We start from the raw sequence: 13,358 nt of genomic DNA, 5'->3' as shown, positions 1-13,358 counted from the left end.
TTAGTTTATGTTCCTCCACCCCTCTTTTTGTAGATGTTCTCTTTGCTTTTCTCATTTGATACTGCCCTACTCTATTTTGACTTAATTCAGTTTTGTTTCACTGCTGAACCTTGTCGGTAGCTCTGATAATAAGGTGTTTTGTTTTTTTTTAATGTTTATTTATTTTTGAGCAAGAGAGGTAGAGTGTTAGCAGTGGAGGGGCAGAGAGAAAGAGAGGGAGACACAGAATCTGAAGCAGGCTCCAGGCTCTGAGCTGTCCGCACAGAGCCTGATGCGGGGCTCAAACCCTTGGACCGTGAGATCATGACCTGAGCCAAAGCCTGATGCTTAACTGACTGAGCCACTTAAGTGCCCCTTTTGTTGCTAATTTTTAATGGAAAATATCAAACATGCACAATGTAAACAGAATGGCATGAAGTCCTATAAAATTATCACTCTTTTTAAGTAGTTACTAATATTTTGTATGTTTTTTAGATTTGTATCCCCACCCACTCCCAACTTCTTGCTAGCTGGTTAGTATTGTTTATAGGAACTTTTTACAGGTACACATTTTTGTAAAATTCACATACCTTGAAATACATAGGTTTTAGCTATAAGTTTTGACAAATAGATCCATACTCTGTTGCATACAGGTCATTTCTTTTCCCCAAGGCAACTTCTATTTTGATTTTTCTCCTCAGATTATTTTTGCCTTTAATAGAATTTCTTTTTAATGGTGTCATCAAATATGTACTTTTTTGTGGCTGCCATTGCTCAGCATAATGTCTGAGATTCTTTCATGTTGTTGATGATAAATGATGATCATTGCTGTTTTCTAATTATTCACTGTGTAAAGACACCACAGTATTCATTTTTCTGTCCTTGAGCATTTTTGTTGTTTCCAGTTTGGGGGGCTATTGTAAATAAAGCCTGCCAGGAACAGTTTTGTAAAAGTATCCTGTGGGCATGTTTACATTTTTTCTTGGATCAAAGGGTGAGGTGTTGTTTGAAAGAAATTGCTCAACTTCTACCAAAAACCTTATATTCCCACCAGCAGAGTATGAGAGTGCTCATTGTTCCACATCCTTGCTATCATTTGTTGTCAGTCTTTTTAATTTTTGCCTTTCAAGTAAGTGTAGATTAGTATTCTGTTTTGATTTTAACTTGCACTTCTGATGGTGAATTGTATTGAGTATTATCATTTCATATGTTTGTGGCCAATCATCTAGCTTTTATGAAGTCTCTTCTCAGGTCTTTTTAATTTTTATGAAGTCTAGTTAGTAGTTTTTACTTTTATGGTTTCTGCTTTTGTGGTTATTTTTCATGCAATGTCATGTCCTTTGCAAAGAGATAGTTTTACTTTTTCTTTTCTAATGTGAATTTTAAAATTTTCTTGTTCTTGCCTGATTCCATGGCATGAACCTCCAGTGAAATGTCAATAGAAGTGGTAAGAGTGGACATCCTTGTCTTAGTTTTTACCTAAGAGGAAAGCATTTAGGTTTTCACTATGTGGTATGATAGCTGTGGATTTTTTGTTGCTGCCTTTTCTCAGGTTTAAGAAGTTCCCTTCTATTTCTGGTTTGTTGAGTATTTTTATTGTGAAAAGGGTGTTGGGTGTGGTCAATTGCGCTTTTTTTTTTTCTGCATCAGTTGAGATGATCATACGGAATTTTTCCTTTATTCTTTTAACATGGTGTATTATATTGGTTGAGTTTCATATGTTAAACCAGAATTGCATCCCTGGAATAAATTCCACTTTGGTCATGGTGTGTAATCCCTTTATTAAGCCGCTGGATTTGGTTTGCTAGTATTTTATTGAGGATATTTGCATCTATTTTCGTAAAGGATATTGAGTAGTAGTTTAATTTTTCTTGTAGTGTCTTTGTTTGATTGTGGTATCGGAGCAATGCTGACCTCATAGATTGAGTTGGAAGGTATTCCTCAATTTTTTGGAAGAGTTTGAGAAGGATTGGTGTTAATTCTTCAGACATTTGGTAAAATTCGCCAGTGAAGCCATTAAAATTGGACTTTTCTTTGTGGGAGGTTTTTAAAGAAATTATCACTAATGCAATCTCTTGGATTTTTTTTTTTGGATTTTAAAGAAATTATCACTAATGCAATCTTTTGGATTTTGTTTTCTTGAGCCCATTTTACTTGTGTCTCTATAGAAATTAATCCATTTCTTCTAGGTTGTCTAATTTGTTGGTGTACGATTGTTCATAGTATTCCCTTAAAATTGTTTTTATTTCTGTAGGGTTGGTATTAATGAGCCATCTTTCATTCCTGACGTTAGTAGGTTGAGTCTTCTCTCTTTTTTTTCTTCGCTAGTCTATTTAAGGTGTGTCCGTTTTGTTGATCTTTTCAAAGAACAAATTTTTGGCTTCACTCTTTTGTTTATTTGTAAATCATCTACTTGAGTTCTTTCTGCTTTATTCTTTATTTCCTTCTTTTTGCTTGCTTTAGATTTAGTTTGTTTTTCTCTCTATAGTTTCTTATGGTGAAAAGTTTTGTTACTGACTTGAGATTTTGTTTTTGGTTTTTTTTTTGGTTCTTTTTTGTTTTTTACTTTTTAAAATTTATTTTTGAGAGAGAGAGAAGGGGAGGGGCAGAGCGAGAGAGGGAGACACAGAATCTGAAGCAGGTTGCAGGCTCTGAGCTGTCAGCACAGAGCTTGACACAGGGCTCGCACCCACAGACTGCGAGATCATGACCTGAGCCAAAGTCAGAGATTCACCCCACTGAGCCACCGAGGTGCCCTGAGGTTTTTTTTCTATTATAAGCATTTACATAAATTTCCCTCTGAGCACTGTTTTTGGGGCATCTCTTAAGTTTTGGTATTTGTGGTTTTGTTTTGTTTAATCCTGAAGTATTTTCTAATTCACCTTGTGATTTCTTCTTTGACACAATGCTTACATATTTAGGAGTTTGTTTAATTTCTGCATATTTCTTAATTTCTCGTTTCTTTCCTTGTGATTTCTAATTTCATTCCAGTGTAGTTGGAGACCATATACTTGTATGATTTCAATTCTTCTAAGTTTATTGTGACTTGTTTTGTGTCCTGACATGTAGTCTGTCCTAGAGAATATTATGTATTGTGCTGTTGTTGGGTCGAATGTTCCATATGTATCTCTTAAGTCTAGAGAATTGTTCATGTCTTCTATTTCCTTATTGGCCTTTTGTCTAGTTCTGTCCATTATTGAAAGTAGGTATTGAAATACCCAACTATTGTTGAATTGTCTATTTTTCGCTTTTGACAGTTTTTACTTAATATATTTTGAGACTTTGGTGTTAGGTGCATATATGTTTATAATTTCCCTCTAAATGCTGCTTATTATATCCCAGACATTTTGATGGTGCTCTTTGGTTTTTTTGGTCCAAAATTTATTTCCCTTGTGCTTTTATTTCCTCTTCTCCCCACCCCTCTCCTCCTCCTCCTCCCGACTAATGATTTATTTATAAATATATTTTTAAATTTTCAAGTATTTGGTACTTTTTAAGATTTTTGTTTTTGATTTGTAATTGTGGTCAGAGAACATACTTTGTAAGATTTTTCTTTAAATTTATTTAGCTTTTTTTATGTGTCTCAGCATATGGTCTATTGGTAAGTATTTCATGAGAAATTGAAAAGTATATGTTTTCTTTATCTGTTGCCTGAGTAGTCAGTTTTGAAAGTTCATGAGAGGGGCGCCTGGGTGGCTCAGTCGGTTAAGCGGCCGACTTTGGCTCAGGTCATGATCTCGCGGTCCGTGAGTTCGAGCCCCGCATCGGGCTCTGTGCTGACAGCTCAGAGCCTGGAGCCTGTTTCAGATTCTGTGTCTCCCTCTCTCTGAACCTCCCCCATTCATGCTCTGTCTCTCTCTGTCTCAAAAATAAATAAACGTTAAAAAAAAAAAAAAAAAGAACATGAAAGCTTGACTGCCCCAGCCCTTTTAGACCTATTAAGTACACCTTTTACAGTTCACTATTGGAATGGACAAAAATCTTCTACATTTCAACTCTTTCTTTAAATGCTCATGTCTTTCTTTCTAGTAAATGCTCACTGGTTATTTTTGAGTTCAAAGAACCTTTCTCCTAAGCTTTCCCAGAAATGTCTTCACTCTTCTTCATGTGGAGTGATGTAGAATTTTATATATACACTATGATGTATATATTTATTTGCCAGACTTATGATTCTCATGGGCAGAGATAGTTTTCATCCTTAACATTTTAGTAGCAGATGACCAATAAGTATTGCAATTTTAATGAGCCAAACTCTGTAAGACTGGACTTAACCTATATGCTTTTAGTCTTTTAAGACCTACTTTACCTTAGTGCATTATTTCATAAGGTGTTATAATTCCTATTTGATGATTCTGGGTTTAAGATAGATTCATTCCTAGGTGTTTTGTTTGTTTGTTTGAGAGAGAGAATTTTAAGCAGGCCCCACTCCCAGTGAGGAGCCCTGTTGGGGGGCCAGGGAGGGAAGGCTCGAGATCATGACCCACTGAGTCACCCAAGTGCCCCTCTGTAATTTAAAAAAACAAATTTTTTCCCCCAAAATACCCAAGAATAGGGGCGTCTGGGTGGCTCCGTTGAGCTGCCGACTTCAGCTCAGGTCATGATCTCACAGTTCGTGTGTGAGTTCGAGCACTTTGTCAGGCTCTGTGCTGACAGCTCAGAGCCTGGAACCTGCTTTGGATTCTGTGTCCCCCATTCATGCGCGCGCGCTCTCTCTCTCTCTCTCAAAAATAAACAAACATTAAAAAAAAATACCCAAAACAAAAAAGACCTCAGAATAGAACCTGTGTGGCTCAGTTGGTTAAGCATCCAACTCTTGATTTTCACTTGGATCATGGTCCCAGGACCATGGATCCCTTGGATCGGGGGATTGATCCCTGCATGGGGTTTTGTGCTGGGCATGGAGCCTGCTTCTCTCTGCTTCTGTCTCTGCCCCTTCCCCACTTGCTCTCTAATTTAAAAAAATTACAGAAATTGATTAAAAATAGTTTTGTGAATTCCCCCTTGCATTTGCTATATGCGAATTTTCCTTTTCTAAGGAGTGCTGTGCTGAAGAATTAAGGAATTAAGACATCATTTACATACTTTAAATAGGATTTTAAAGTAAATAATACATGCCTTGAATGATAAATCACTTTAGAATTAACTTTGACTCTTCAGGGAAAAAGGCAGCATTTTTTATTTTGGGATGGCGAGTTACAACTGAGTACCATTTGTTTATAGGGAAAAAAATAGTTGTTTGTAAAGGTGTGTAGGGACTTCTCTGATGAATCCTTTGAGTGTGGGGTTTTTGTTGGAGTAGATTGTGTATGTGTGTGTGTATGTATGTATAACTTCCTAAAAGTTTCTAACATTTTTTCTGTGACTGTTGATTTAGTAAAGACATAATGTCTTAAGCTTAAGTCGGTGAAGACTACCTTTTGCCAGGATTTTTGGCATCTTTAGGCGTTGGGAATGCTTAAAAGGAGTTAGACTTTTCTGTGAATGCATTCACTATTGTGAGTAGCATTAATGTTCTCTGCAGTTTATAGTCTTTTCTAATTCCTTTTTCATTTTGAAGCTCAGGATGGTAAGATGAACGTATTCCTTATATAAGTGAAAAAACAGTTAAGTGACTATAGTTTAGCAGTGATTGAAGTAGGATTGGAATTCACATTTCTTAATTCTTTGGTAATTTTTATATTCTGTTTCAGATTCTAATTTAGGGTATATTCTTAACTACCTCTGTCTTGATACAGTTTTGTCAGCCATTTTCTCATCTATAAAGTGAGAGAGTTCAAGTAGATTGCCTCATAATTTCTTTTTGATGTGAATTCGATTTTTAAAGTATCATGTGTGGTAAGATAAAATGATCTTATAAAATGAATGATTCAACTGCTCTTTTTACACTTGCATGATTATTGATCATTAGAATCATGCTCAGGTAATTAATTCATTCATTGAGGGTTTTCCCACTACATTATGAGCTCCAGAAGACAAAAATCTTCTGTATGTGGTTTACTGTTTATGAGGTTCTTATCCTAGCCCAGTGCCTTGAATGTTGTAAGTGCTCAATAAATGTTTCTTGACTGAATGGTTGAATGAATGGTAATATTGGCATGGGTGGAGGTTGCATAGTGCTGTGGAAAGAGTATGCGCACTCTTTGGTGTTACTCATATTTTTATTAGATCATAGGGTAAAATATTTCAGAAGTTGTTGGGAAGGTTACTTGGGATAGTATGTAAAAGTTCAAAGCATCCTTTCACTTAAAATTTTGGTTTCTTAATTTAATCCTCTGGAGACCTACACCAAGGGATTTTTATTATAGAAGGTGGGCACATTTGGCCATGCTAGGTTTAATTTTAATAACCCTTGTTATTTTTCTCTCGTAGTTTTATATGTGGCACCCATAAAAGATGAGGCTGAGAACACGGAAAGCTTCTCAGCAATCAAATCAAATCCAAACACAACGCACTGCTAGAGCAAAGAGGAAATATTCAGAGGTTGATGATAGCCTGCCTTCAGGGGGAGAAAAACCACCGAAAAATGAAACTGGCTTGTTGTCTTCAATTAAAAAATTCATTAAAGGAAGCACACCCAAGGTAATGGTTTTACCTCGTACTTAAAATTGAAGTTTAGGTTATTTTCTTTAAGCATGCAAAGATGAGAAATCTTAATATTGCTAGTAGATTAAGGAAATGTCTACATTTTGGTGTTATTTTAAGAGTAGTAACATGAAAAATATATAATGGCCATTCAAGAAAACATTACTTATTCTACTTAACTGACCCACTTCACCTTCTGTTTTTTCAGCATAGTATTATGAAAAGCAAAAGAAATTTTTCCTTATTTTATGTGAGTTTAATTAATACATTGTTTAGGGAGATGATTTCTCTATCTGAATTGTAACACTTGTACACTGAAAATGTATTACTTCATTAAGGTGGGGGGAAAGTTGTTAAAAAATGGATATGACCAGGAGTCACATGCTTCACATTCATACTCTGGACCAACTTGAATGATCTGAGGAAATTCTTTACCCCTCTGAACCTTAAGAAGACAGTAAAATGGGACTAATTTTAACTGCTTTGTCTGCCTCAGAGTTGTTTTTACATTAGATGGCAAACAGAAAAGGCAGTTTGAGAAATTTTAATGCACTCTATAAATAGTGTTATTATCATTCATTGTATGTATTTAACGTGGACATTAATGAGTAATCCAAGATTCAGGTTAAAAAAAAGAAAGGAACTTGATAGAAAGATAGGTTTTTCCTATGTTTTCTGACTTCTCTTTGTATTCTCTTCCTTCCTTTCTTTTTTTCCTTCTTTCTTTGTTTCTTTCTTTCCCTTCCTTCCTTCCTCCCTCCCTCCCTCCCTCCCTCCCTCCCTCCCTTCCTTCCTTCCTTCCTCCCTCCCTCCCTCCCTCCCTCACTCCTTCCTTCCCCCTTTTCTTTCTGAGAGATCATGTGCACAAGCTGGGGAGAGGGGCACAGGGAAAGAGGGAGAATCTTAAGGAGGATCCCAGGACCCTGAGATCATGACCTGAACCAAAATCAAGAGTCAGATGCTTAACCAACTGACCCATCCAGCACCCCTGTTCATATTCTTTTGATTTGGGCATTCTTTTATTTTTTATAATGTTTATTTATTTTTGAGAGAGAGAGTGCTAGTGGGGAAGGGGCAGAGAAGAGGGGGACAGAGGATTTGAAGCAGGCTCCGCACTGACAACACTGAGCCTGATGGGGGCTTGAACTCACGAACTGTGAGATTATGACCTGAGCTGAAGTCAGATGCTCAACTGATTGAGTCACCCAGGTACCTCTGGGCATTCTTTTATTAATGTGTCATCATAGCATATCATATCATGCTTTTTTTCTCCTTTAGTAGTAAGATCTGTCTTTGTTAGTTAGCAAATTTTTGCCTGTGTCAACTACACATCCAGGGTTTTCCTACAGAAATTTGTTTGTTTGTTTGTTTCTTTCTTTCTTTCCCAAAATCTTGGATTTGTCATTAATGTCTACTTAAAGGTCTTAAGTTAAAAATAAAAGATGTTAATAAATACAATAGGGCCAAACCTGTTTGCAAACTAATGTCTTATTCACTAATTGGGGGGGGGGGCAAGAGTTTTCCCACAGCCACAAAATCATTTAATTGTACTCTTATTCATTATAGATTTTTAAATTATATTCTATAAGGTTATTATGAAAATTAGTATTGGAATGTCTTGCTACAATCAAGGTACATTTATTTTTTCTCCCAGTCTACTAACCCTATGTTAGAAGTAAAGTAAATAATTAGCTTGTCATGTATTATTCCTATTAAGCTTATACTGGCTTTTTAGTCGTTATTTCTTATTATCATTAAATCATCTTTTTGATAATATATTCTAAAGTTTTATTGAGAATCTATACATTGCTTGCTTATGTTCAGTATCTTGAATACAGTGTTATCTTTTTCAAAATTTGGGTGGGGGTTGGTAATTAATGTTTATTGAATATATTTAATTAGGTGCTTTATATCTAGTATCTCCTTAATTCTTATAACTATCTTGTTATTTTATAGAAGAGAAAAATTTAGGCCTAATGAATTTAGGTAACTTGCACAATGTCAATAACAACAATAATTATAATAAATGTCCGAATAAAAAAGAACAATAAAGAACAAATAGAACAGTAATGACTATCAGCAATTGAGCAATTAATATGTGTCATGTATTGTTCTCAGTGCTTTAAGCATAATAACTTCTTTAAGACTTTCAAACCATATGAAGTAGGTGCTATCATCTCTATATTACAGATGAGGAAACTAAGGCACAGGAAGTTAAATAACTTGTACAGGGTTACTTAGCTTTAAGTGGCAACACTGGCATTAAAGCCAAGAAAGCCTGGTTTCAGAGCCTACATTTTAATCCCAGTATGCACTACTGCCTCTACAATAAGCAACAATACTGAGATTTTAAACCCAGGTACAAGGGCCCCTGGGTGGGTCAGTCGGTTAAGTGTCCGACTTAGGTTCAGGTCACGATCTGCATGGTTCTTGAGTTTGAGCCCCAGGTCAGGCTCTGTGCTGACAACTCCGAGCCTGGAGCATGCTTCAGAGTCTGACTCTCTCTGTCTCTCTCTCTCTCTCTGCCTCTCCCCCTGTTCATGCTCCCTGTGTCTCAAAAAATAAATAAATGTTAAAAAAAAAATTTAAACCCAGGTACCTTTGACTCTCATACCTTTGACACTCATATAGTGCTCTTTCTACTATACCATCCTTTCTCAAAGTAGCTAGATAATGTCTTAATAGAATCTTGTGTAAGGATTGAAAATTCTTTTTGATGAAAGCAAGTAAGAGTTGAATATTCTATGCTACCTAACCATGTTGTCATTTATTTATATTCTATCATCATTTCAAAGCTGCTTGAAGCTTATTCTTTTTATAGGAAGTTTTTCCTTCTAGTATTTTTTGCATATATTTTCATCTTCTGTTTTTATTCTGGCTGGATAATAAACTACTGCTCTTACCTCTACAAGTATCCTTTTAAAACCACGTTAGACAACTCCTTGTGCTGTCTCTCTTGTTTTTTTGGTTCCTTTCGTTTTTGTCTGCTTTTGGACTTTTAAAGATACGTGGCAGGGCCTCTGGGTGGCCCAACTTCTTCTCAGGTCATGATCTCACAATTTGTAGATTTGAGACCTCGTGTTGGGTACTCTGCTGTCAGTGGTGAAGAGTCCACTTAGGATCCTTTGTCTCCCTCTCTCTTTCTGCCCCTCCCCAACTTGCACTCTCTCTCAAAAATAAATAAACACTAAAACAAAAAGGTATGTGAACTCTTTAGATAAGCCTTCTTTTGAGCTGTAGTCCTTTCTAAGGTATCTAACATTGCTTTCATGCCTGTCTCAGGAGCCCGACTTTTTTTTTTTTTAATGTTTATTCTTGAGAGAGACAGAGACTGAGTGCGAGCAGGGGGAGGGGCAGAGAGAGGGAGACACAGAATCCGAAGTAGGCTCCAGACTCCGAGCTGTCAGCACAGAGCCTGATGTGGGGCTCGAACCCACGAACCGAACCATAAGATCACGACCTGAGCTGAAGTCGGACGCTCAACCAACTGAGCCACCCAGGTGCCCCAGGAGGAGCCTGACTTTTTGAATGTGCTCTCCTCATATCACCCTACTTTTTTGCTCTTTTGTTTACTATTAAGATGTCTAGGGTCAGTGGCTGTGGGTGCTTGCTAGTTTACCATCACTGACTTGTTTTTATATTTTTATATTACTACCAAGTTTTATAATATGTATTCTAGTCTTAATTTTGTATAAATTAGTCATGAGTGTATTTAGGTAAACCAAACATAGGTTGTTAATTTATGAATATAAGGAGTGTGTAGTAGTTTGCTAGGATTGCCCTAACACCAGAGACTGGGTAGCTTAAACAACAGAAATTATTTTACAGCTGAGAAGCTAGAAGTCCAAGATCAGGGCATCAGCAGGTTGGTTTCTTCTGAGGCCTCTCTCCTTGACTTGGATGGCTGCCTTCTTGTTATGTTCTTCCATAGTTCCCCTCGGTCCTTTATACTGTGTTGTAATCTCCTCTTCTTGTAAGGACACCAGTCATAATTGGATTAGGGCCTATCCTAATAGGACCCCATATTTTATTTTATTTTATTTTAATTTCATTTAATTTCATTTTTTTAAATATTTATTTTGAGAAGTGGGGAGGGCCAGAGAGAGAAGGAGAATATCTAGCAGGCTCCATGCTCAATGCAGAGCCTGACACAGGGCTTGATCTCACAACTGTGAGATCATGATCTGAGCCAAAATCAAGAGTCAGTCACTCAACCCAGGCACCCCCCCCCCAATGTCTCCATTTTAACTTAATTACCCCTTAAAAGGCATATTTCCAAATATAGTTATATTCTGCAGTTCTGGGGGTTAGGACTTCAACATATGAATTTGATGGGGGACACATAATTCAGCCCATAACAAGATGAATGAAATCTCTGCTCTCTTTCAAATCCAGATTTTATGATTCAAACATTTACTTCTCTGATTTCAGAATTATGCAATTGTCAACAAAAGCACTCAGGAATTGTTGACATGCAGTCTTTCTGCTTTTAGCATAATGAGATTTCTGATCTATATTTGAAGTGAAGTCCTTACAACTAAAATATATTTGCTTTATACCAGGAATCTCTGTATACATTTCCAAATAGTAGTTTCTAGAGTCTTTCCATAACAAAATGGTCTTTCCTCCGTTCTTCTCTAAATACTGTTACACTGTTGTAGCTAAGGGTCATCAGTTTGCCTATGGTTATAATTCTAAAGAAATAATAAAATCTTTCTGTTATATTAAATGTTTGCTTGTTTATTTATTTATTAAGGTTTTATTTTTAAGTAGTCTCAACACCCATTGTGGGGCTTGAACCCAGAACCCCGAGAACAAGAGTTGCATGCTCTGCTGACTGAGCAAGCCAGGCACCCCTTAAATCAGTGTTTTTAGATTTTTTAAGTATAACCCTCAGAAAGAAATCTAGCTTTTACTACATTCATGTATGTGAAACAAAACTCACCCTTAACATATTTGATGTGCTGTGATTTTTCTTTTCTCTTCTTATTCCCCTTTTAAAGATGATTTTAATACCTTAAGTTAATTTCACGGTCCACTGTGCGGTTGTACCCTGTGTTTGAAAAACTCTAACTAACCTTTGTACTACCAGGCTTTGTGGTTTTATTGGGAATTTTCTTCCTTCCTACCAAAGTTAATATAAGTCAGTCTCTAGACCTGTTCTTTAACATCTTAGATTAATGAAGTACTTTACTGTTTATTATGGAATGCAAAAATTAGAACATCAGGTTGATTGGTTATACATACATTAACATATATAGCAGATAACTATAATTTTTCTTATTTTCTGATCTTTAGACATTTTATTTTTTTTTACTTACTGCATTGGTTAGGACCTCTAGTACAGTGCCCTGTAGAAGTTGTGAGAGGAAACACCTCCTGTTGCTGATCTTAGAGAAAAGTTTGTTTACTATTAGATATGATATTAACTAAATGTTTTTCATAGTTATCTTTTATTCATTTGAGGAAGTTTCCTTTTATTCCTGGCTTTCTAAAAATACCGTGTTGAATTTTGTCAAAGACTTTTCTCCATCTATTGAGATGTTCTTCAGATTTTCTTTTAAATTTTAAATTTGCATTAAATATTTTTTAATGGAAAACCAGACTTGTATTGTTGGATTTGGTTTGCTGTTTTTTGTTTTTTGTTTTTTTTTTTAGGGATTTTTATGTCTGTGTTCATGAGGTTTTTGGTCTGTAGTAGTTGAGGATCAGGACGGTGCTTGGATCTTAAAGCAAGTCAAGAATTATTCCCTATACTTTTTATTTCCGAAATAACTTATATTGGCTTAGTATTATTTTATCTTTAAATAAGTAGTAGACTTTATTGTGAGATAGCTTTTATTATAAATTTGATTTCTGTAATTTATATGGGGCTGTTTAGCTTTTCTATTTCATATTTCAGTTTTAATCATATGTGTTTCCCTAACTGGCTTAGTCAGTACAGCATGCGACTCTTGGTCTTTGAGTTTGTGAATTTGAGCCCTATATTGGATGTAGAGATTACTTAAAAAAATAAATAAAATCTTTGGTGGGGAAAAAACATTGCTAGCTTGCTGGCTATGTGCAGACAGCTTGCTGGACTTGGTTTCTGGGCTATAGTTTGCCAGCCAGCCCCTTGCTTAGATCATTGATACAACACTTTTCCCCCCATAATGTAAGTTTTTTTTTTTTAAGTTTATTTATTCATTCTGAGAGAGAAAGCACACTCAAGTGGGGGGTGGACAGAAAGGGAAAGAGAGAATCCCAAGCAGGCTCTGCACTGCCAGCACAGAGACAAGTGTAGGGCTCAAACTCACAAACTGTGAAATCATGAACTGAGCCAAGATCAAGTCAGATACTTCACCAACTGAGCCACCCAGGCACCCCGTAAGTTTTTTCTTTTAAGTTTATTTATTTATTTTGAGAGAGGGGGAGAGAGTGTTCCAGCCAGGGAGGGTCAGAGAGAGAGAATCCCAAGCAAGCCTTATGCTCTCAGTGCAGAGCCTGAAAGGGAGCTTGAGCTCATGACCTGAACTGAAATCAAGAGTGGGACGCTTAACCAACTGAGCCACCCAGGTGCCCCTCCCCTGATGTAAGTTTTATTTTATTTTTTAAATATTTATTTATTTATTAAATGTTTATTGTATTTATTTTTAATTTTTTTTAATGTTTATTTTTAAGAGACACAGAGAGACAGAGGATGAGTGGGGGAGGGACAGAAAGAGAGGGAGACACAGAATCTGAAACAGGCTCCAGGCTCTGAGCTGTCAACACAACCCTGATGCAGGGCTTGAACTCCCAAACCGAGAGATCATGAC

At 36.3% G+C, this 13,358-nt stretch overlaps 1 protein-coding gene across 4 annotated transcripts in view; it reads left to right on the top strand.

The window, feature by feature from the left end:
- Positions 1-13,358, top strand: part of CTDSPL2 (CTD small phosphatase like 2) — an 80,345-nt gene that overhangs the window by 20,533 nt on the left and 46,454 nt on the right. For all 4 annotated transcript variants that reach the window (XM_042988980.1, XM_007081755.3, XM_007081756.3 and 1 more), the window contains exon 2: positions 6,349-6,558. In XM_042988980.1, coding sequence (XP_042844914.1) covers positions 6,373-6,558 — 186 coding nt within the window. In that variant the 5' untranslated portion in view covers positions 6,349-6,372. The remainder of the gene's footprint in view (positions 1-6,348; positions 6,559-13,358) is intronic.

This window comes from Panthera tigris, chromosome B3, assembly GCF_018350195.1.
Source record: "Panthera tigris isolate Pti1 chromosome B3, P.tigris_Pti1_mat1.1, whole genome shotgun sequence".
Classification (NCBI taxonomy): domain Eukaryota; kingdom Metazoa; phylum Chordata; class Mammalia; order Carnivora; family Felidae; genus Panthera; species Panthera tigris.
This window is presented reverse-complemented; position numbering and strand designations above follow the sequence as displayed.